Raw genomic sequence first — 23,547 nt, 5'->3', positions numbered from 1 at the left:
CACCATATGCTGTGAGGCACAGTCCGCGTTTGATCGTACGTCGTCTGTAGACTTGAAAACGTCTCGGCGCTAATTGCTCATGCTTATCATTTCATTCCTGAAACACGCACGGTCGCCGTTCATGAAAAACAAACGACAGCTGCCACTGGAGTTGACGGCACGGTCGTCCGCTGCCGCCATGCCCGTGTATATAAAATGACGTGTGACGTGTAGCGCAAATTCTAATTCATTATTATTATTATTATCACTATTATCATTATTTTCATCATCATCATCATTATTCTTCAGTCTCTTAGAATTTTTTTTTTAAAAGCAGTTAAAACATAGTGTTGAAGTGAGAAGAGAACGATTAAGCAGACGGTTTTCCTTTCTCACTAATCTGACTGTAAACCAATCGTAACTTGATGCGAACATGAAGTAAACGCTTCCCTTTCAGAAAAAAAACAAAACAAAACCACCATCCGTATAAATTTCTGTTGCCTTTTCTTTGAACATAGTTGACTGTCGCGGATGACAGCCGTCGGAATAAAGGAATAAAACTTGAAACGAAGATGACTGTGACGTTGCTCGCGTCTATTTCTTTTATTTGACTATTGCTGCTTTTAGCCCGGCCTCCACAGGTGGTGGCTATGTCACGGAAGTACACAGTTCCTTGCATTGTTAACTACATCGCTTCACTCTATAGACAGATTAAAAACAGAAAAGAATCGGTCCCATTTTAAAATCTTCACTAGATATATAGATGGATGGATAGATAGACAGATATATGTATACATAGATAGATAGATAGATGGATGGATAGATAGACAGATATATGTATACACAGACAGACAGACAGACAGACACTGAGAAACAGCAAAAAGAAGAAGAAAAGAATCGGTCCCATTTTGAATCTTCACTAGATAGATAGATGGATGGATAGATAGATAGATATATGTATACATAGACAAACAGATAGATAGATAGATAGATAGATAGACAGACAGACAGACAGACAGAAACAGAAAAAAGAAGAAGAAAAGAATCGGTCCCAGTTTTAATCCGATTTCCCGAGCTTGACAAAACTCACACGAGTCTTTAAGCCCATACCATTTATCGTGGTGGTGACATTTTCCCTCAGCACCCGTCCACAACTCCGCCTGTGCTCAGCAGTGCCTGGCGGCTGTTTCGTGTCTTGTGGTTGAAGTCAGTCTCCAACTCAATTAAGGTCCCAGTTCTCCGCTCAACATGCGCGATAACCGTGTGATGGATGACACAAGAAACGCTACTCGTGCCATCTGTCCCACGAGAGGAGAGCTGCGAGTACCCCCCGAGGCCGCTGAATACGTTTAAACTCCATCCGAGCAGAAAATGGCCTCTTGACAGCTTTGAGGGGCAGTACCGGCAAGTCACTGCTTTCTCTCAATGGCTTGTCGGGGCTAATAGCAGGCTTGCAACGTCGTTCGAGTCGGCTGACAGTGAGATATTTACAGCTGTGGAAAAAAAAAAGCGCCTGCCATGTGGTGGCTTCTGGTTGTATATAGGGATTTTAATGACGATACATTGCCAAAATATAGATCTATGCCCTCCATCCATACTCTCATAGAACAAAGATAAATAAAATCATTAATAAAGAAAATAGGCAAAATGAGTCACCTGAAATAACGCGTCACGCCAATGCAGTATTTTCAAAGACAAGATCCTGTATATTTAAATCTGTCGAGTACAGAGAGCTAAAAATACAAAACTGACATTCCAATGAAAAAAATAAACCAACTGACTTCATGTTGCATTTTTATAGCCCCCAACGGGCCACATAGGCCATTTCAGGATTCTAAGATGGTGATGATTAAAAACATACACATACACACACAAAACCCCGAAAAAAAATCCACCTTAAGCAAATTTACAATTATTCTACAAATGTGTAAGAAGATGCCAGTAAAAAGAAGTTTATCAGGAGACGAACAACATGCAACTTCACCTTTCAGGTGGTAACACTTATGCTAAAAGGAGTGGCACGTTTTCCCCTTTTTTCAATAAAATTACAACAGAGATACCTGCGGAAATTGAAAATTCCTTTAGCTTTGAACAAGAGCAGCCAGAACAAGCACCATCGAACAACAACAACAACAACAAGCGATGTCTGAAATTATATCCTGGATTCATTGTTCATATAATAAAAACAACAACAACAAACAAACAAACGAACAAAAAAAGCTGACGACGACTTGGAAGTGGGACTATGCAGGAAAAAAAAAATCTGCATGCAAATTGGACTGGGTGCGCGCGCCACTTTCGTGTGAAGAAGGGGCATTACTCTGCTGCCCAGGGAAGGACAACTGCCGTGAGAACAGGTGAACAAAAACTGGATCGAGTTACAGCCCGTGCGCACGAGACACGGTGACATGGCACATCGTTTGTCTTTTGCCCTTCCCTGCTTGGCGTGGTCGCCTTGACGACCGAAGCCAGTGTGCTTACGGTAAGGATGCACGCATGCAGTTTATCATGAATATGTGTACATGTTTGTAGGTGTATGTATACCATTAATAAATAAACTACTTTGTTAACGTTGTAAGTTCGCGGTTAACATAAATCACAGCGTTGAAAGTTATATCACAAGCATAGGTATACAAGTCAATGGAGAAGAAACAGTATGAGCATCTTCCCCTTCTGAACACACAAAAGCACGCCTTTCTATCTCGGAATGCATGAAGCAACAGGCAACACAAACCCTCTCTGTGTGTGTGTGTGTGTGTGTGTGTACGCGCGCACGCGCATGCGATGGATGGACTTGACTTTACTGTTGCATCTCTGAGAGATAAGAGAAACCTGAAATCATTCGTTCCGAGATGTGTTGCTTAATCGACAGTACTCAGTGCATTCAAATTGACATTTACCTTCTGCCTCCTGAGAGACAGTGACAAAAGTCGGACGGACGGACAGAATCGTCCCATGTTAATAAACAGAACATACAAAGTCATACAGTGAAGTGCTATGTCACACATAAATGTGCGTGCGTTTGTGTATGTGTATATATTAGTGTGTGTGTGTGTGTGTGTGCGTCTGTGTGTGTGTGTGTGTGCATGCGATGGATGTGCGAACAGGTGTATATATGGAACGATATAATATGTACAATGTTCTGTTCAGTAAATAGAATATATACAAAAAACAATAAATAAATAAATAAACAAAAACACTGGGCCCCGCACACTCAATAATGGGCTTCAACACGGGGTGACCCGGACAAGCAAAAAAAGGGGGAAGGTGAGCTGGGATGAGTATGTGTGTGTGTGTGTGTGTGTGTGTGTGTGTGTGTGTGTGTGTGTGTGTGTCTGGAGTGGAGCTGGGGGGGAGGGGAAGGACAGGGCTGGGGAAAGGGGGTTCATACGAATTTTCTGCCAACAACTGACTTGGCGGTAGAAGACACCTTGTCCCCCCCCCCATCCCCCACCCTCTCACAATACCCCCCTCCACTCCCCCCCCACCCCCAGCGCCCCTCCGATGCTCTTGTCAGTCAGTCAGTCAGCCTGGCTTTCTTTCCAAACAAGATCACCCCTGCACGCCATTGTTGGGGCCCTGCACCGAGAGGTTGGGCCCCTCAGATCGAATGAAGGGGGGGGGGGGGGAAAGCCACGAGACCGGAGGGTGACAAAATGAAGGGGGGTGGGAAGGGGGGAAGAAGGTGCAAAGGGGACACGGGGGAGGTAAGGGGTGAGGGGAGAAAAGTTGGGGGGGGGGGGGGGGAGAAGGTATAGGGTGGAGGAGGGGACAGGTTAAGGGGGTTAGAAATAAGTGAGTTTTCGAGGAGGAAAAGGCTCCCTTGCCAGAGACATGTTGGTCGGGGAACGGGGGGCTTTGTACCTTGCGAAGATCACCTTTCCATTGAAGAAAAAAATGTCTTCTTTCTCGATCTTCTTGTTCTCCCTCCTCCACAACGAAAATGTGTGTGTGTGTGTGTGTGTGTGTGTGTGTGTGTGTGTGTGTGTGTGTGTGTGCGCGATGTTTGCGTGCACACAGTATATGTATCCCTCTGCACTATCCCTCTATTTCGTGCACGCATCCGTGCATACCCACGAATGCATATGTGTGCATGTGTGAGTGCATGCGTGCGTGCGTGCGTGCGTTTTATGTGTGTGTGTGTGTGTGTGTGTGTTGTGTGTATGTGTGCACATGCTATTTTTGCCTGACAAGAATAGAAAATAAGGACGGAACGGTGCTCAAGAGCCATAAAGAAACAGGGAGTGAGAAAAATAACTTACAGAATGTCTGTGGGCAGTACAAATAAATACCGTGTGTGTGTGTGTGTGTGTGTGTGTGTGTGTGTGTGTGTGTGTGTGTGTGTGTGTGTGTGTGTGCGTGCATGTGCGTCAGTGTGTGTGTGTGTGTGTGTGCGTGTGCGCGATGTTTGCGTGCACACAGTATATGTATCCCTCTGCACTATCCCTCTATTTCGTGCACGCATCCGTGCATACCCACGAATGCATATGTGTGCATGGGTGAGTGCATACGTGCGTGCGTGCGTGCGTTTTATGTGTGTGTGTGTGTGTGTGTTGTGTGTATGTGTGCACATGCTATTTTTGCCTGACAAGAATAGAAAATAAGGACGGAACGGTGCTCAAGAGCCATAATGAAACAGGCAGTGAGAAAAATAACTTACAGAATGTCTGTGGGCGGTACAAATAAATACCGTGTGTGTGTGTGTGTGTGTGTGTGTGTGTGTGTGTGTGTGTGTGTGTGTGTGTGTGTGCGTGCGTGTGCGTCAGTGTGTGTGTGTGTGTGTGTGTGTGTGTGTGTGTGTGTGACACACCACACCCCCCACCCGCACCTTTAACAGTTTCACACATGTGTCAGTACAGTAAGGCCTATATAATCACACCGTTCTCTTAGTTCCAACACTTTCTTTTGTACTCTTACTTCCAGCACTCATTATGGCAAACTCATTGCTACACGGGTTGTTTGAGTGCTGTAGCGTACCCCTCCCGTATCCCACGCCATGAGTGACTGGGGCTTCTGACGTCCCCCCCCCCCCTCTGCCCCCCCCCCCCTCTCTCTCTCCCTCACTCTGTGATCTTAACTTTTTTTTTGTTAACCTCTCACTCAGTCACTTAAACGCAGAGCATAGAGTCAGTGGGACAGTGCGCTTGAGACAGGCACTTGAAAAAAACAACCAAATACAGTGCTACATCTCTTCAACTACAGGACAGACAGCGACACAAGATCCCTCCCCCAACCACCACCCTCCCACCTCTCCGCCCACTGCCTGTCCACTTCCCCCCCCCCCCCCCCCCCCCCTTCAGCTTTTCTCTGTTCTTTCTCAGTGCTTTTGATAATAGCCTCATTGCGACCACATCCACGTTGAGTGTAAAGACACGCTTGAAACTACAGGATTCGAAATGGTTAGGTGGTGGTGTAGGTAAGTAATAATAATGCATCCACTTCCGCGAGTCTGTCTCTAATACAGGCTTTTCTTGCGTGTGTTAATGTAGGGTACAAAAGAAAAGCAAATGAACGCACTGATTGTTCTGTGAACACAACTCTGATGCACGTACAGCTATCGCGGGTGAAAACTGAACGCGATTCTGTCTCTGTCTCTGTTCCACCCCCATACCCTCCCCACCCCTGCTGTCTCTCTCCCTCCTCCCCTCTCTCTCTCTCTCTAGTACCGGGTTGCTTTCTGGCACAAACAAGTTAAGCAATCCCTTTAAGTCTTACGTGTACTCCATAAGAAAGCATACATACATACATACGTACATACATACATAAAACACCCTCACACCGACCCACCGACACCTCACAACACTCACGCACATACACCACCGCACTCGCCCTGTGAGAACGTTCGGGAATGAGGAGCAGGTTATCAGTTGACAGAGTTGTGCAGTAATGGCTATATGATAACGAAGCCACAACCATGCCCAATTTCTTTTTCATACCCTCTCCCACCTCCTCCTCCTCCTCTCTCTCTCTCTCTCTCCAACGCCTCCTTCTACAACATCGACAACACGGCGGGTGGTCCTTACTCTCCCCCCTCAACCCCCCCACCTCCCACCGACCTACCTCCTGCACCCTCCTCCTCATCCACCACCTCCTCCTCATTCCGCTTCTACTGCTGCCCTCCTTCCCTTTTCCCCCTCCAGCTTGTAATCACAGCGAAAAGTGCGACAGGAAGGCTCCGGGGTAGGGAAACAAACACACAGACCAGCCAGAGTGTGTGTGTGTGTGTGTGTGTGTGTAGGGGGGGAGGGGTGGAGGATAGAGGGAAAAGAGGTTGTGTGTGTGTGGGTGGTGGTGGGGCTTACGTTATGAGCACGGCAGTATTAATACAGTCCGGACCACACTCAAACACGGGGAGGCGAAAGACATGCATTTGCGTAAAAAAGAAAACGAAAGAGGAAAGAAAAAGAAGAAAGAAAGGAAGGAGAAAATAATAACATTCCACGCATGGGGGAAATCTGATTTCCATTGGAACCCCCTTCTTTCTCCACCGTGGCTTCACAGTTTACACGGCTCGGGCGCATTAATACAATACTTCTGTACAATAGCACACACCACCACACACATACACACACATGCGCGTGGCTCGCGCATACACACACACACACACACACACACACAAACAAGACCAACATAATCGAGACCCCCACACACGCATCTGATTTTCTCCTATTGACTTCAGTCACACACACACACATTTAGGTGGGGGACCAGTCGCATGGGGTACGAGTTTCACGTGCTTGTTGACGCTGCTGCCAGGACCTTTGAAGACGATGCTGTGTTTATGTTAAGGCCTGTTGCTCCAGCCGGGCATGGTCTTTAGCGTTCCGGCACCATCACGGAGTGTCGGCTGTCATATTATAATAACATGATCGCCTCGTCGGGATCCGGAAAAGCTCGTCTGTCTCGTCGGGACAACTGTTGTGGTGTGTGTTGAGAGAACGAGTGAGTGCGCACGTGCTCGCGCGTGAGCACGATAAGCATACGAAAAATAAATTCCGTTTTTTTTTTTCTGCACAAGAGTGGACGACGAAGGAGAAGAAAAGTTTGTTTTCTGATTTCCTTGCACGAAATTAATCGATCGTACAGATCGTAACTGTTAACTGGAATAAATATTAACGGTGAAAGTACAATTTCGAAATAGCTTTTCGTCAAACGTATTCTCCCTGCACATTCTGTTTTCGCTCAACCCTCCAAACTTTCATTTCATTTTTCTAACAGCGCATGCACTTCACAGGTTTCATGGAACGGCAGCGTTCCTCTTTTTCCTCTACCTTCTCTGTACGAGAGACAGAGAGAGAGAGAGAGAGAGAGAGAGAGAGAGGAGACTGAGGAGAGGAGAGGTGAGGTGAGGTGTACGTTGACTCCCGGCAGTTACAGACGACGATTAACAGTTGTGCCGACACACGACTATTCTTACCGCTAACTCGTCGCTCATCCCTGCATGTCTGAACTTGCAGCCAGGACGTTGACCGGCCTGTGTCCCGGATCCCTCAGGCCGTTGACTTTCATTAAAAAAAAAAATCGGCTAACGGCCTCCCCAAGGTAAAAGCAGTACTGTCTCTCTCTTTTCCCCCCCTTGTTAACCCAGCAGTGTAGTTTCCGAGATGCTCAGCTCGTCTGGGTTTCCCCGAGCGGCGATGTCAACGAACGGAGGCCGCAGTGCGAACCACTTAGAAACCACCACCGCGACCCAGACGGGCCAGGAAACCAGCCATCCCAAACATCGCCGGCCCCCTTTTGATGTGGACTTGCCTTGTCTAGCTTTGATGTGAAGAAGTTGGTCAAGATGGTCAAGATTTAGGTCCCCAGCATCGTAGCTCCCTCCTCCTGAAGCTTGTGTGGTTCACGTCAGCTTGTCCAATTGTTAGTCCAACGGCCCCATCTCCATAAACATCGTTAACCCGGGCGGGAAGTGGTCACTCGGGGCTGGTCACTTCAAGTGGAGAGGCACGTGTTTCCGAGCTGGGGGTTGACGGGCAGAGGACAGGAACTGGACAGGCTGTGTTATTTCACTGCCAGGACATCGCGTATCGGATGGACAATGTGGCGTGGAGAGCTTTCTTTTACTGTGAAACGACGCAGATTACATCAGGCGCTCGCAAGTGACAGCCGTCTCTGTCCTCCTCGTTGTTGTCGTTATGATGACGATTATCATTATCATATGTAGTAGTAGTAGTAGTAGTGGTGGTGGTGGTGGTAGTAGAAGTAGTAGTGGTAGTAGTGACATATCGCGTCAATTTAAGTTAACACAGCTATTTCTTATGTTGTTTTTGTGGCCCTTTGCTTGATAAACCTTTCCGCCCCGCATGGCGCTTTTTCGTCTTCTTAGTTTTCGTTCATGGACTTGATTTTAAAACTTGAGTGATATCTCTTTATATGAATGAACTTTTACTGCTTGGCCGTTTTCATCCAACCCATTCCCATTTTTATACTCCCGTTTTCGGGGGCAAAACGGGCTTTTCAGTTTGCAGTATGTTCATGGAATACATTTTATAATCACTGCGATTGAAAAAAAAAACTAAAATGTCATCAGACAGCATGACAAGTGCTACTAATACGAAATACAACAACGATATCAATAATATTAACAACAGCAACAACAACAACAGCGATATTGTATGCAGATATTCGTTGCGTATGTATACACACCACATTCAAATTTCCGTTCACAAAGAAGTTTGGAAACGTGTTAAGAAGATAAAATGAAATAAAATAAGAGAGAGAGAGAGAGAGAGAGAGAGAGAGAGAGAGAGAGAGAGAGAGAGAGAGAGAGAGAGCAAAACAACAACAGTAACCATACGAACAACAAATCGAAAGACGAATAAGATTTGGTGATTGTTCCAAAAAGGGCCACAGCCCTCAGTGCTGTGTAATGACACCCCCACTCACTCGTTCCCTCTACCCCATCCATTCATCCTACCGTCTCAAATCCTTCCGATTCGGATGACGAGATATACGTCGACTTGACTTCGAATTAATCGAAGCTATTGTCTATCGACTGGGAACGCTTTGCAGTTTTTGATTCGTGGAGCACGAACTCGGGCATAGCAGAACGATCGTAGACAACTCTCTGAACTGTTCTGGCAGGGCCTGAAGTGTCTTTTTTTGTTGTTGAATTTCTTCATCCGTCAAGAGGCAGACCAAGTTGCAGACCGCGCACCTTACGCATTGATAAAACACAATTGTCGCTTTGTGTGTAATATCCACGTTGAAAAGGTTCCACAATCTCCAGGACTGGTTCAACAGCTTTTTTGAGTTGTTTTTTCGTTTGTTTGTTTGTTTTAATTGACGAGGTCAGGCATGGTGTGGGTGTGTGTCTTGAGAACGGGAACAGAAAAAGAGCTTTAGTTTCTTTTTTAAAGTTCGACTTTGTCAGTGTGTGTACATGAACTCTGTGGGCTCGGCTCATACTGCTCGATCGAGTTATGTCATGCACACAAGGGCGACAATGATTACTAGGACAGAAAACTTCATCGGTGGCACCGACTGAGAATTTGCGGTCCGACTTCCACAGCAGTCGGTTAGTGGTAAGCCAAGTATAACCCGACTCTGCCATACTGTGCAAGTGTCCAAATCACGGAGGAGTACGCGTGGAGTTATTGATGAATTATCAATGCGGTGATTGGGACTAAGCTAGTTACCACGTCTCTCTCTGCACCCACCGTCCCCCTCTGTGCTCCACCGCCCACACCCCCAAACCATGCACATAATATTTTCAAATAAATTTTTTTAAAAACCCTGTAAATTGTAATAATGAGGTATAGTGCATTATAAATTTACTGTAAAACTGAATTATATACGATAAATTTATAACTGATAATGTAAAAACGTTGAACGTCCGCAAGAATCGTATAGGAAAATCAGATTTTTTTGGGTTTTTTATATATATTTTTTATTCATTTTTTTTCTTATAAAGACTAAAAATTGCCGCTGTGTGTTTCACGAATGATACTATGATTGTATTTCGTACTTCGTCACCTTCAATTAAAGATGTGTTTAAACCAAAAGACTAAACTCTCTACATTGAGGATTGTTGATAAATATAAACATTTCTCAGTAAACCCAACGTGCTCATTAAAGCTAAGTTGTACATTTCTGTGCCTTCACGTATTGTGGTTGACACAACATTAAAAAAAAAAAAGAAGTGAAATTACAGTCTCCTCCTCCCTCATCCGCTCAGACACCTCCTCCCCCCTCCTCCCCCCCCCCTCCCTCCACTTTATTTGACACCGCCATGGATGTGGTTTTCGTTCCCGCCCCTCTGCTGACCAGCCACGTGTCCGCCGAATAAATTCAATCAAAGCTTTACAGTAAGCTTCTGTGCCACTACACTGCCTGAAGGAGGAACGACAAATCTGTCAGTGTCCCGGGTCAGGGTTGTCTGCCGCTGGGCGACTTGGCTTGTTCTGAAGTCGTCATTCACACAAGTCTCCTACAGGCAATCTTGTCTCCCCAGTTTCTTTGGGAGGGTGGGTGGGTGGGGTGGGGTGGGGAGGGTGTCGGCGGAGAGGCAGGGATGGGTGGTGTGGCATTTTCCCGTATATGTCTTATCCCTTTGTTTCGCTGTTCATGCAGTTAACAACAACAACACCACCAACAACAACAACAAAAGTTCTGACCAAATTTCTCATTGTTTTACTATTTACCGCACTTCAGCACAGTAACACAGGGGGTGTTTATGTATGTGGTGGAGAGATTATCGAGGAGAAGAAGAATATAAATCACTCTAAAATGTTGATAATCAATGTACACAGCATAGGAAAAGTACAACTTAAAAAAATCTTAAGCAACACTCTTCACTGGGTCATAGTCTGTGTAGACGTCCACGACCCTTCAAACGAATATAAAGAAGAGGGTGGAAGTGGTCTATTTATGTTCTGCTTGTGGCAACATAACTGGCATATGAGACAAGAGAAAACGTGATACAATATAATTTTAAGAAAGAAAAAAAGCATTAGACTATAAGACATTTACAAAAAAGTTTTTAAAAAATCAGTTTTGCTGCTCTTGTTTGCTTTGTTCTCAAATTCCCCTCTGTTCGTTTTAAAAATACTTTTTTTTTATGTGGTTTGAATCAAACTTATTATCAAAAACGTATTTTTTATGGCAAAGTCTACAACCTATCAGTATGGCTAAAAACTAATACCGGTTCTGCCATCCTTACTGTGATGTTCATTGTCTGCCTGAATACTGCATACACGGGGCCACAGATTTCCAAGGATGACAGCATTCTAGTAAAAATATATAAATAAACAAGAGAGGCAAGGCCTTCAAGACTCACTTGTGATAAATTAAGTCCCGTAGCATTAATTACAGAGAAATTTCCCTTTTTACTATCTGCACCAAAACGTTTGCAAAATAAATAAAAATTCCATGCTTAGCAAAAGAAGTTCCTGTTTGAACAAAAAATGATAATAATGACTCCTCTTGTTGTTGTGTCAGAATAAGAGGTCAAAGTGCCAAGTTTAGAGAATACAAAAAATATAAATATAACAGTAAATGCAGCTTGCATATAATTAGGCTTCTTTTTATTTTTTGTGCCCATCCCAGAGGTGCAAAGTTGTTTTAAACAAGATGACTGGAAAGAACTGAATTTTTCCTATTTTTATGCCAAATTTGGTGTCAACTGACAAAGTATTTGCAGAGAAAATGTCAATGTTAAAGTTTACCACGGACACACAGACACGGACACACACACACACACACAGACAACCGAACACCGGGTCAAAAACATCTACTACTAAAACTGTCAATGAGCAACTCACATATTTTCGGGGCACTTGATAATATAACGTGATCTCCACACGAAGAAACACAAGGTATAGCAGTTTCTAAAAAAAAAAAAAAAAAAAAAATCAAAATCAAAATCAAAAAAATCAAAAGGGCGACAGAAATGATGAAATCATTTTATGGCACGGACTTTCCAGGTGAGGATATCGCCAGTCATAAACTTTGATAATAGCAATATCGTCACATGGAAACTCAGATGGGCAGAAAATACGACCAATGATTTAATAGAAACAATGACAGAACCATCGACACTCACTAACAGCATTCAAATTTTCATTGGCGCAATTATTGCTGTGACTTGCTAAACCTATACAAACTGCAACATACATAAATTATCATAAAAGAATTTAACAGATAAATAACTCGCCCAATAAATTCTACGAATCGGCGATATCCACAAAACCAATTCTTCTCTTTCGTCGCGGTCCATCGTGATACGATTCAAGTGACTCGTGCCACCGACGCGGAACTTGAATATCACTCTCTCTCTCTTTCTCTCTCTGGCTTCTCTGATGGTAAATATCCCATGCACTCGCGCCATTCCCTTCATCTTGTCATTTGACAACAATGCGTGCTGCCCCACCCATTTCCCCTCCAGCTCTCCTCAACAAGCGGCTTCCGATTGCCCTTGGTCCCAGAGATGTGCCACAGACTGAGTAAAAACCACGCGAGGACGACTCATCATCATCATCATCATCATCATCACCATGCAGTCAGTCTGACAGTCAAGTGGTCGCAAAACTCTGTTTATACAGTGTACAAGAGGGACGGGGCTGATGCAGCGAGATAAATCAGTTCAGTGAAGTTTTATTGTCGTCATCATCAACATTATGAACATCATAATCATCATCATTTTTGCTGTTGCTGATTCTGCTATTGTCTCATTTGTTTTAGGAATAATAGCTGCTGTATTATGATCATCATTATCATTATCATCATCATTTTTGCTGCTGCTGATTCTTCTGTTGTCATTTTAATCATCACGGAAACTACTGGTGGCAGATGGATGGTAGATTAACGAGAGTGCTAAGTGACTTTTTTAATGAAAAAAAAACAAAACATACAAAAACATTTTCTGTGTGCCTGTGGAGGAGACCGGGAACAGAGATAGAGGGGAAGGGACTAGTATTAATCACACTGTGTTATTATCATGACTCATGACCAGCATTACAGGATATGGACCATTCATGCAAAATGTGCTGGGAAGAAGCGTAAACATCTCAACTTTATCAAACGAATTAATTATTTACATAACACGCAACAACGCCACAAACAACAATAACACGATGGTGATGATAATAATAATGATACTAATTAATCGATTTACCACGCGAATTCAAACAAACTAGTAACGCGAGCAAAATCTCTGCATGAAAGGCGCTGAGTGTACAGTACACAGCGAGGGAAAGAAATCACCTTTTCAAACAGAAAACACAATAATACACGAGATGTACACGTATCGAGGCACGAAGAACACATACTGGAATAAATACATGACTGGCAGTCAAAAATAGACTGGCTGAGGTTACAAACAAACAAACAAACAAACAACAGCAACAACGTTGTAAAAGTCGCAACCAAAATTCTTCAGCAAAATGCGTCATGTGCAGCGACACATACAACAGCGTGACTTTTACTTGTGATAACATACACAAGACCTTTTTACCTCCACCCCCACACCCCTCCCCCAAATCAGACTGGGACTTTCATACCATAAAAGAGAAGAGGAAGAAAAGATGATCCAGCCTATATGTGGAGATGTCCGCCACCAGAATGACTGATTGAAAAGAACATAAGCGGGCAGTTGTTCTTTGCATCTTTACCTGAAACCGATTGTCGTGGATACAATAATGGGTCTTTGTGTGTGTGTCTATTGAAGATTACCCCCGCCCTTTTGTCTCGATTCCTTTGTTCGCAGGCACTTTTCTTTGTGTTGGCTATGAAATAAGTGAACGAAAACTTTTTACTTGTTTGGATCCTGTTTGTTAATCTCCTACGTACTGCTGGTCTTTTTGTTTGTATTCTTAACAAATGAAAACAAATATTGAAAAAAAATCTGTTTTTGTTGATAGTTTATCTTGTTAACCTCTCTTTTTTGTTTAAACCGATGCGAAGCGTTTATCGTTGCCTATTTTTTTTATGTTCTCAGTTATGTTGATTCTCACTGAATCGTCAGCTTTAATTCTGCACGTCATATATTTGACTGTACATTGGATAGATTCGCTCATTTGTCAATAACGAGTCCACAACAGTACCGCCACACACAGTAGAGAGAGACGTACACGACAAGCGAGACAGAGGTGGGGGGGGAGGAAGGGAGGTCGAAAGGCAGAGACAGATTAAACGGAAACCTCGTCCAACAACGGATAAGCAACCAAGCCCGTTCAGTCACAGCTGATAAAAATCTCTCGCTCCGACCAATGGAGTATCCTAAATGTATCAACATCTTGCTACAGAAACGCGCCGATACATATTATAACACACGACTGCTGGCCTGTAGGGGTTTCGCAGAAGACTAATGACTTCATTCCGCGTGTCAAAGGTGACCAATGAGACGACGTCCAGTCTCCTCCACCAGCCACTACTGCTGACCGCCGGTCATTGTCCCTTCCCTCTGACCCCTTTAGGCGAGGGAACTACGTCACTCATCTCCTGACGTCGCTCCTTTCATGCGACATTCCGCTGACGTAACGTCCAACGTCTGCAAACCTATACGTCTTTTTCCTTCTGTTCCGTCTGCGTGTCTGTTATGTCTGGTGGCTGTTAAATCTTGCAAGCCTGACGGTAGCGGTTTTGGAAGGGGCCAGTTTGAAATTATCATCTGTTGTAAGTTACCTTGTTGTCCACCCCTTCTTGTATTTTGATGTGAACAATCGGGCACGATGTGTGCAGATTAAAATTTGTTTATATATCAAACTGTCATCATCGTTTTTATCCTGCGAAATCGGCATGTTCAAAATGTGAATGAAAAATATCGTTGTTTTGTTTATCACAGTTGAAAGCAGAGAGACAGACAGACTGAGAGCTAGGCAGTTATGCAGAGAGAGACAGAGAGACTCGTTAAGGAGAAATACACAATATATATATATATATATATATATATATGATGTATATGCCCGATTTAAAATTCATAAAGCAGAGGCAGAGAAACAAGTTTTAAATACAAAGAGCATTAAGCCAGTTAATCTCTGTCACACGCGTGCGCGCACGATCACACACACACACACACACACACACACACACACACCACACCACACGTAAAAACAACAAACACAGACTACAAACCTGAGAGAAACAGAGACAGGAGACAGACAGACAGACAACACAAGACATGACAAGACAAGACAGCCAGAGAGATTTGAAGTTAACAGCAGCGACATGCAGGGCCATGGCGAACCTTGGCAACCAGTGACAAATGGAGGGGATTAAGCCGTGTCCCCCATAAAAAGACCCACGACAACCTCCCGTGCCTGCCTGCCTGCCTGCAGTATGCCCCCAAGTCGATGGGTTTTTTTCTCAAAGGGGCTCAACTCCCAGTTCTCTTTATCCACCCATACCACCTCCCTCCCCCCTTTATTCCCCACCCTGTTCCCACGTTATACAAACTGGTACGAAAGACCCCACGTATGTGGGTATACCGGGTCTTTTGCTTCAGCTAATAAACAGACACGCTGAACTCTTCTCGACTCTTGCACCGACTTCCCAGACAGACGGACAAGAAGTTTCCCATGCACACATAAAACACACAATCTTCATGCCCAAAGGAATTAGTTGTTTCAATTAAGTTAGAACTTAAGGTCTTTATATTATTTTTGTTGTCGTATGAAGTTTCCCATGCACACATGACACACACAATCTTCATGCCCAAAGGAACCAGTTGTTTCAATTAAGCTAGAACTTACGGTCTTTATATTGTTTTTGTTGTCGTTGATTGTTTGGGATTTTGTTGTATTTTGACTTTTTTGTGGTTTCTCAGTCCAACTATCTTCTCCCATGGAGCTGTTTTTAAATTTTAGTTACAGTGACTGTTGTTCATCTTTCTTTCTCTCTTCTTTTTCTTCTTCTTACCTATTACTTTACACACAGACACACACACACACACACACAAATATATATATATATATATATATATATACACATACATACACACACGTAGATAGATGGATAGATAGACAGACAGATAGACAGATAGATATGTAACACAAAGAATAACTGCATGGCTGAAAATCTCGGTCTATGAAAACGCATCTCCATGCGAGACAGTCAACATGGCTGGTTGGCGCAGAAGCCAAAAGGAAAAATAACTCCCCTTCAATTAAAGATGAAATAACAGTGCTGTCGACTTTCCTTTCATCTGGTTTTGCATTTCCTTTCATCCTTCCACGTATTACTGAACTAATCTTCATAACCTGATGGACATTGGCTCTTCTTCTTATTATTATTGTAATTATTATCATCATCATCATCATCATTTTTATCATATTATTACATCATCATCATTATTATTATTATTATCATTTTATTACCCCCATTGTTATTATCACCGTTATCATTACTGGTACATTATCATCATCATCATTATTATTATTGCTGTTGTCATCATTATTATATCATTACTGTCATTATCTTATTACCCCCCCCCCCCCTCTCTCTCTCCTTGTTATCATCATCGTTATTATTAATGAATGTTATTGGTGGTAACTCTATTTGTATATCATTTTGTTTATGTTTCTTTGTCTGTACCAGCACAGAGATTGTACATTACACTGCGTTCCCTCTTAACAGCCAGTCGTGTATGTATATTGTGTGTCTATATATATATATATATATATATATATATATATATATATATATATATGTGTGTGTGTGTGTGTGTGTGTGTATATATATATATATATATATATATATATCCACACACAGACAGACATACATATAAACTGCGTAGAGCGAAAGACTGATGGGTTTTACTGACATCGACACATATCCGGCTGTTGAAGCGTCCTCAAGTGTCTGTGAGGATTAGTTGTGTCGATACCATCTCTGTCCCTCTCCTGGCCTTTCCCTCCCCATCCTCTTCGTGCTGTCCTTGTCGAGTGCCTGGCGTCAGATCTGGCTGAAGTGATTACATTCTGTAGGCTCTGTGTGTGTGTGTGTGTGTGTGTGTGTGTGTGTGTGTGTGTGTGTGTGTGTGTGTGTGTATGCGCGCGCGCGTCTCAATAGAATTTGTTATTCTGAATTGGCGGATAAGTGGTGCCTTCCTCTGCCCACCCCCCTGATTCTTATATTTCGCTTTCTCTAAAACAACAGTTTTGGGGAAAAAAAAACAAACAACCCCCCCGCACCCCCTCCCCCCTAAAAAAAAACACAACAACCCAAACAGACAACAACAACAACAAAAAACCGGCTTATAGGGACTTTCCTGTGAATATCTTTCCATCAAAATAAAAACAAGCATGACAAGAAAAACAACAACAACGACAAAACAAAACAAAAACAAAATAATAAAACAAAAACAACACCAACAACAAAAACCACAAAAAAACCGAGAACGTTGAGCAACACGCTCAACTTCCGTACTATTGTACCATTGTCGCAATACACGGACCACAACTGATTACCACAAATAACATTTTAAATTATCCTGCAATCGTAACTTTATTGGTTAAAAAACAACAACAACTAAACACGGCCTGTAAATATGATAATCATGATAACATACACCAACAAGAAGAGGAGATTCTAAAAAAAGAATGAAAAGAAAAGGAACTGAGACATTTACAGCAACAGCACTGTTCAAAAACACATGTAGAAAGCACAGTGTTAACAAACAGCTCATGTCTGCAAAGTCGCAAAGCCGACTTTAAAAAAAAAAACACACCTCAAATTACTGTTGCCGAAAATTGTTGCTACCAGTTTAATGAATGCATCGCTGATTTTGTTAACATGCAGTAGTATCCTGGGGCGTTTTAAGACGACCTACTCGTTTGATGTTTTATTATGACCGTTTTTTGGTTTTTTTGTTGTTGTTTTTGATTAATCTATTTGTTTTCTTAAATCAGAATTATGTCCGATATCATCTTAGTCCAGAAGTAACACACAACCGAAGGTCAAACCAAAAGTACACACACACACACACACACACACACACACACACACACACACACACACACACACACACACACACACCTGTCTCTACACACACACACTCACCTTTCTCTGTCTACACACACACACACACACACACTCTCACACCTTTCTCTGTCTACACACACACACACTCACACACCTCTCTGTGTCTCCACACAGACACACACACACACATACACATTGGCCAAAATATATCCCCCAAATTCATCACGACGAGCAATACCAACCGTGCATGCGCCTTTAACCTAAACAAATTAAAAAAAACCTATCTCGTGGCGATACAAATAAAACATCCGTTTCTATCTATCGCCCGATTCTATCTTCAGTACAAACGCCATCGATAACCTGCTCCCCCCCCCCCCACCACCACGCTAAACGTCCCCTCCCCCACTCCATAAAAGATACGTGAAAAATTGATAAAGCAAACAAACCGGGCTGCATCCGATCTGCCCAAATAAACACCCCGTCCTAATCGCTCAAATATCAAGAGGCTATCAGTCAGCGAGTCTGTACCTTATCGGCGGTTTGTCAAACAAGTGGCACAGGACTGCTGCAAGCGATTGGTCTAAGCCTGCAAACATACAACTGATGTCTCTAAGATAGGGTCGGATATCCCGCTACGGAAGCACCCCCTCCCCGCCACCCCCCCTTCCCCCCGAATCCTAAACATAGCACCAATAATAATTTGCTATGGCTCCATCCACACCCTCTTCAACCTTACTCCACCCGTGTGAACCACTTTTTCCTTGTTCAGTGCAAACACATACATGTATACAAATGCTCAAGCGCATACGCACACACACACACACACACTCTCTCTCTCTCTCTCTCTCTTTACGGTCGGCTGAGGGCAATAAACAAGTTTTAAAAAGGGCACACAATAATAAAACCCTAACAGGCCGAGTGATTACACCTTTAGTGCTCCAATCCATCGTGTCAAATGAGGTCTGTGGTCCATTACCCCTGTGTTTGAAATGAAAAAAGTGTTGAGGGAGAGGAGGGGAGGAGGGGGTGGGGGCGTGGGAGGAGGGGGGGGGAACGCTGGGGAGGAAAAGGGCAAGCTGCAAGAGATGGTGTTCATGCCATATCATTATTCGTACGACTCTTACTAGGTTTGTGCATACTGACACATCATGAGTCCAACGTAAAGAAATAGCCCTCCCTATCATCAGTATTTCCGACCAGGAGATTCTGCCAGTGCTGCAGTCATCCGAGTATTTATCAGCATAATATCATATCATCATCAGAATATAAATGACTGATATCATAATCATTATGATTTTCTTTATTCTCATTATTATTACAATCAATAGTGGTGGTGTTCTTAATTGATTTGCTGTTCTTGTCGCTATAATAACTTGTGTTGTTAAATGGAAGTCTGAATACAAATCATAAATCAAAACGTTAATGACAACCCTTTCTACACACACACACACACACACACACACAGAGGGGGGGGGGGGATCTTAACCACACTGCTTTATGAAACAAACGAAGACCACGAAACAGGACACCTCGTGACGTCTCCTCCCGAAGCAAAAGTCACTGACTTGGGGGGAAAAAAAAGGAAGAAAAAAAGGAAGCCGTGAGAGGCGATTCGTCTTGAAACTTGACACTCGCTTAGCTGTAAAAGTGACGGAAAACTCTGACAGAAGCCCTCTGACAAGCCGTCACAACACTCTCGTGCTGTGCGTGGACTGAGTGCAGGGAGAACTGCTGAAACCTGCTCAGTTTCATTTAATTGTCAGTGGAAAGGCACAAGAGATAAAAGGTGTGACACACCCATGCCATTATGTGCAAGCAGCCTGAAAATGTTGATCAAAGTGCATGCTTGATGCCCATGTGCATTTTTTTTTTGATGCATGATCATAGATCCAGGTTAATAATAACCCTGTGTGTGTTAAAGGGGAACGCTTGCCAGTGTGTGAGGGGGGTGTGTAGGTGTTTTGAGGGTGGCTGGCTTATGTTGGTCAGTGTGCATAGGAAAGGGAGAGAGAGTGGGCAGGGAGGGAGAGAAATAGTCTGACAGGAGACAAAATCGCTAACGTCTGATCCGACCTTGGAAGAAGGATCAATGAACGAAACATTTGTTTACACCAACTTTTTTGGGTTTTTTTTTCTCAGCACGTCTGTCTTAGTGATATACACGTTTTCCCCTGTTGTCAAAAAATTCATACATATTGACCGTTCTATCTATTACACTGTATACCACAGATCAGTAACTTGCTGAAAACTACTCTTTACGAAATATGAAGACTATCAAACGGTGTGTAAAATTAAAATTCTTTATATTCCTCAGTACCGCTGAACGGTATGGCGATTTATTATTTTATTTATTTAATTGAGCACAGCTTTCAAAATCAGAATTATAGCAGTTTTCCGGAAGAAATGTGGACTTCCGTAGAACCTAAATTGGTAAACCAGCTTGATTAAAAAGTAAGATGTTCACTAATTTTCGACAAACCAGCAAAGCGAATGTATGTCAAGGAACTGACATAAAGAGGCTTTTCACTGAATATTGCAAAACTACGCCGTGCATATGGCAGAATAAGTTATTTTACACACAGTACTCGATCTCTTCTTTCCCATTCAGATTAAACAGGACAAAAGATTCACTTTGTCGGATAAACTCGAAAACAAGGAAGAAGGTTGAGTGCTTGTCTTTGTGAAGGACTTCCACGACTTCACTTCAGGAAATACAACAATTTCCGAAAAAGCTTTATACACTTCAGAACGTTTGTAAACTACATGTACAGATGCAGAAAAAAAAACTGTTAAAGAGATGTGCCATCACATCTGATATACATGTTCACAACATACACCGACCTATACTGACATCTGACATTCAGAATCCGGGAAAACGCCAAAACAAACAAAACGCACATCTGCACATTGACAAAACAATTCAAACAGATGCATGCATCTACACAACTCACGACGTAAGATATTTAGCGTGGTGCTACTTTGCTGTTTGTCTGTATATGTACAGTTCACGGTTTAAGATGTTAGCATGTTACTACTTTGCTGTTTGTATATGTACAGTTCACGGTTTAAGATGTTAGCATGTTACTACTTTGCTGTTTGTCTGTACATGTACAGTTCACGGTTTAAGATGTTAGCATGGTGTTACTTTGCTGTTTGTCTGTATATGTACAGTTCACGGTTTAAGATGTTAGCATGGTTTTACTTTGCTGTTTGTCTGTACATGTACAGTTCACGGTTTAAGATGTTAGCATGGTGTTACTTTGCTGTTTGTATATGTACAGTTCACAGTTTAAGATGTTAGCATCGTGTTACTTTGCTGTTTGTCTGTACATGTACAGTTCACGGTTTAAGATGTTAGCATGGTGCTACTTTGCTGTTTGTCTGTATATGTACAGTATGTTTTCTGAAGAAAGATTTGTTTAAACCAACTCAGGAAAACAAGATTTTGCCACACGCATGACACACATTCAGAAACGATATAAACACACACAGACAGACAGACAGACAGACAGACAGACACACACACACACACACACACACACACAGGGCCAACAGTTGGTAGTGACCAACCAGCCCTACAGACACACGACACGGACGGACACGAAGCCTTCCAAGCCTTCAGGACTCACCTCCAGAGCTTGCCGAGGGTCTTGCTGAGCTCGGCGTTGTGCAGGTGGGGGTACTGGTCAGCCAGCTTGCGGCGGGCAGCCTGGGCCCACACCATGAAGGCGTTCATGGGCCGCTTGATGTGCGGCTTCCTCTTCTCCCCGTTCTGGTTCCGAGACGGCGTCGTCACCAGCGACCAGTCGTAGCCATCCAGCACGTGGGACACGGCCTCCTGAATCTGCTGGCTGAACGGGTCGTTCAGGTCTCCTCCCCCTCCCCCGCCACTGCTGCCGGCCATGGTGACCGCGGATGAGGCTGGGGAGTTGTTGTTGGGGGACAGCATAGGTTGTTGCTGCTGTTGTTGTTGTTGCTGCTGCTGCTGTGGATGCAGGCTGGAATTGTCCAGGTTGAGAGGGGAGGGGGAGCCAGACAGCGGGGAGTGGGAACCCTCTCTGTCACTCATTTTCACGTCGTTTTCTTCTTTTTTAAGTAAAAATATATTTTCAGTCTTGATGAATGGAGTGCCAAAGCACGCGCCAGGCAACTCGTAGCGCGTGAAATATTGCGAGTCTGACAAAAAAACAAGATCCTGCTGTCAGCAAGACTTTTCCCAACTGTCACACAAACTGTAAACAAAGCGTTCCTGATGACAACATTGGTTTCGTCCAGCAACTGGTATGGAGAAAGAAAAGACGAAGAAAAAAACAACCCAAGTTGAATCTGAGCGTCGTTCCAGTTCCCACACACTCACACACAAACAAACAGGAAAAAAAAAGTGTAAAACGAAAGCATAAATCCTGCAACCTTTCTCAAGTCCGACAAACACGGGCAGGCCTACAACTACGGACCAGCGCACACAAGTCGCAGTCCGGGCAGTGAAGCGTGCACGGGTGCACACGGTGGAACAAACCGACAGACAAGTGTCACAACTCCGACCCAGCACCGCCACTGCTGCAAAAACTCGCTCACTGTCTGAAGGAATCAAGAGCGCGCCAAAAGTGACAGGGCGAGGAGAAGCGGCTCCCGTAATGAATTACTCCAACCACCGGCTCACAAGCCGCTCACACGCTGGCTGCTGGGTGGTTCTCGTCCAAAATGGGCAGGCCTAACTCCGCCCTCCGGTACACGGGCAGAGCCAATCAGGGTTGGTGAGGTGGTCGTGTGGGGGGGCCTCACCGTCATATTTGACCCCCTTTCCTCAGGCCTGGGGGTGGGTGGGGGTGGGTGGATGGTGAGAGGAGCAGAGTGGGACGACTAACAATCGTGTGGCCACAACACTATCCACTGACGGTGCAGAGCAGGGGAGGGGTGAGGAGGGAAGGGGAGAGGAGAGGAGGGGAAGGGGAGGGGGGGGGGGGGAGAGATCAAAGCGCAGTGAGGGTAACCTTACGTTTTAATCACTGGCCAACCAACATCATCAGTGAGGCAGGCAGGCAGGCAGGCAGGGCGGGGTGGGGGATGGGGGTTGGGGGGGAGGGACCGTGCGGACGGCTCAGTGCAGGCGCTACGCTCCGCTGACGGACAACTGTGCTGTTTTACACTGCAGTGGCTGCACATGTGCAATGGTTGAAACACACTGACTTGGGCTGTTCTTTTCTTGGAACTCATCGCTACGCTTTTTTTTTCTCTCTCTCTCTTCTTCTTATTCCACGATTGAGTAAGAAATCGGCCTAGCTTACAACTTCCGAAGTCAACAATGCAAAAATAACTCACTTAGTAAGACAACAACAACAACCAAACAACAACAACAACAACAAAACGAATTGGAGATCGTGATTCTGTCGATGAAACACAAGTGTCGTGTTAAAAACAAAATGCAGAATGGTCAAAACTGCCAGATCTCTACGAACTAAAGAAGAGGATCTCTCTCTCTCTCCTTAGGTCGAGGGCTGGGTGTAAAAAAAAAAGAAAAAAAGAAGAAGAAAAAGCATGTTCGCTGCTTATCTGTTACCATCGCCCCCTCTCTCTTTTTCTGTAGTTTCAACAAAACAACAACGCTTTCAAAATCATTGAAGAAATACGATGTACTATCATTACTAA

The 23,547-nt window shown here is 43.8% G+C and overlaps 1 protein-coding gene across 1 annotated transcript in view; it reads right to left on the bottom strand.

The window, feature by feature from the left end:
- Window positions 1-22,538, bottom strand: part of LOC143283222 (transcription factor SOX-10-like) — a 45,280-nt gene extending 22,742 nt beyond the window's left edge. The window contains exon 1 of the mRNA XM_076589401.1: window positions 21,531-22,538. Coding sequence (XP_076445516.1) covers window positions 21,531-21,970 — 440 coding nt within the window. The 5' untranslated portion in view covers window positions 21,971-22,538. The remainder of the gene's footprint in view (window positions 1-21,530) is intronic.
- Window positions 22,539-23,547: the final 1,009 nt, after the last annotated feature.

The sequence above is a fragment of the Babylonia areolata genome, chromosome 1 (genome assembly GCF_041734735.1).
Source record: "Babylonia areolata isolate BAREFJ2019XMU chromosome 1, ASM4173473v1, whole genome shotgun sequence".
Taxonomy (NCBI): Eukaryota; Metazoa; Mollusca; class Gastropoda; order Neogastropoda; family Buccinidae; genus Babylonia; species Babylonia areolata.
This window is presented reverse-complemented; position numbering and strand designations above follow the sequence as displayed.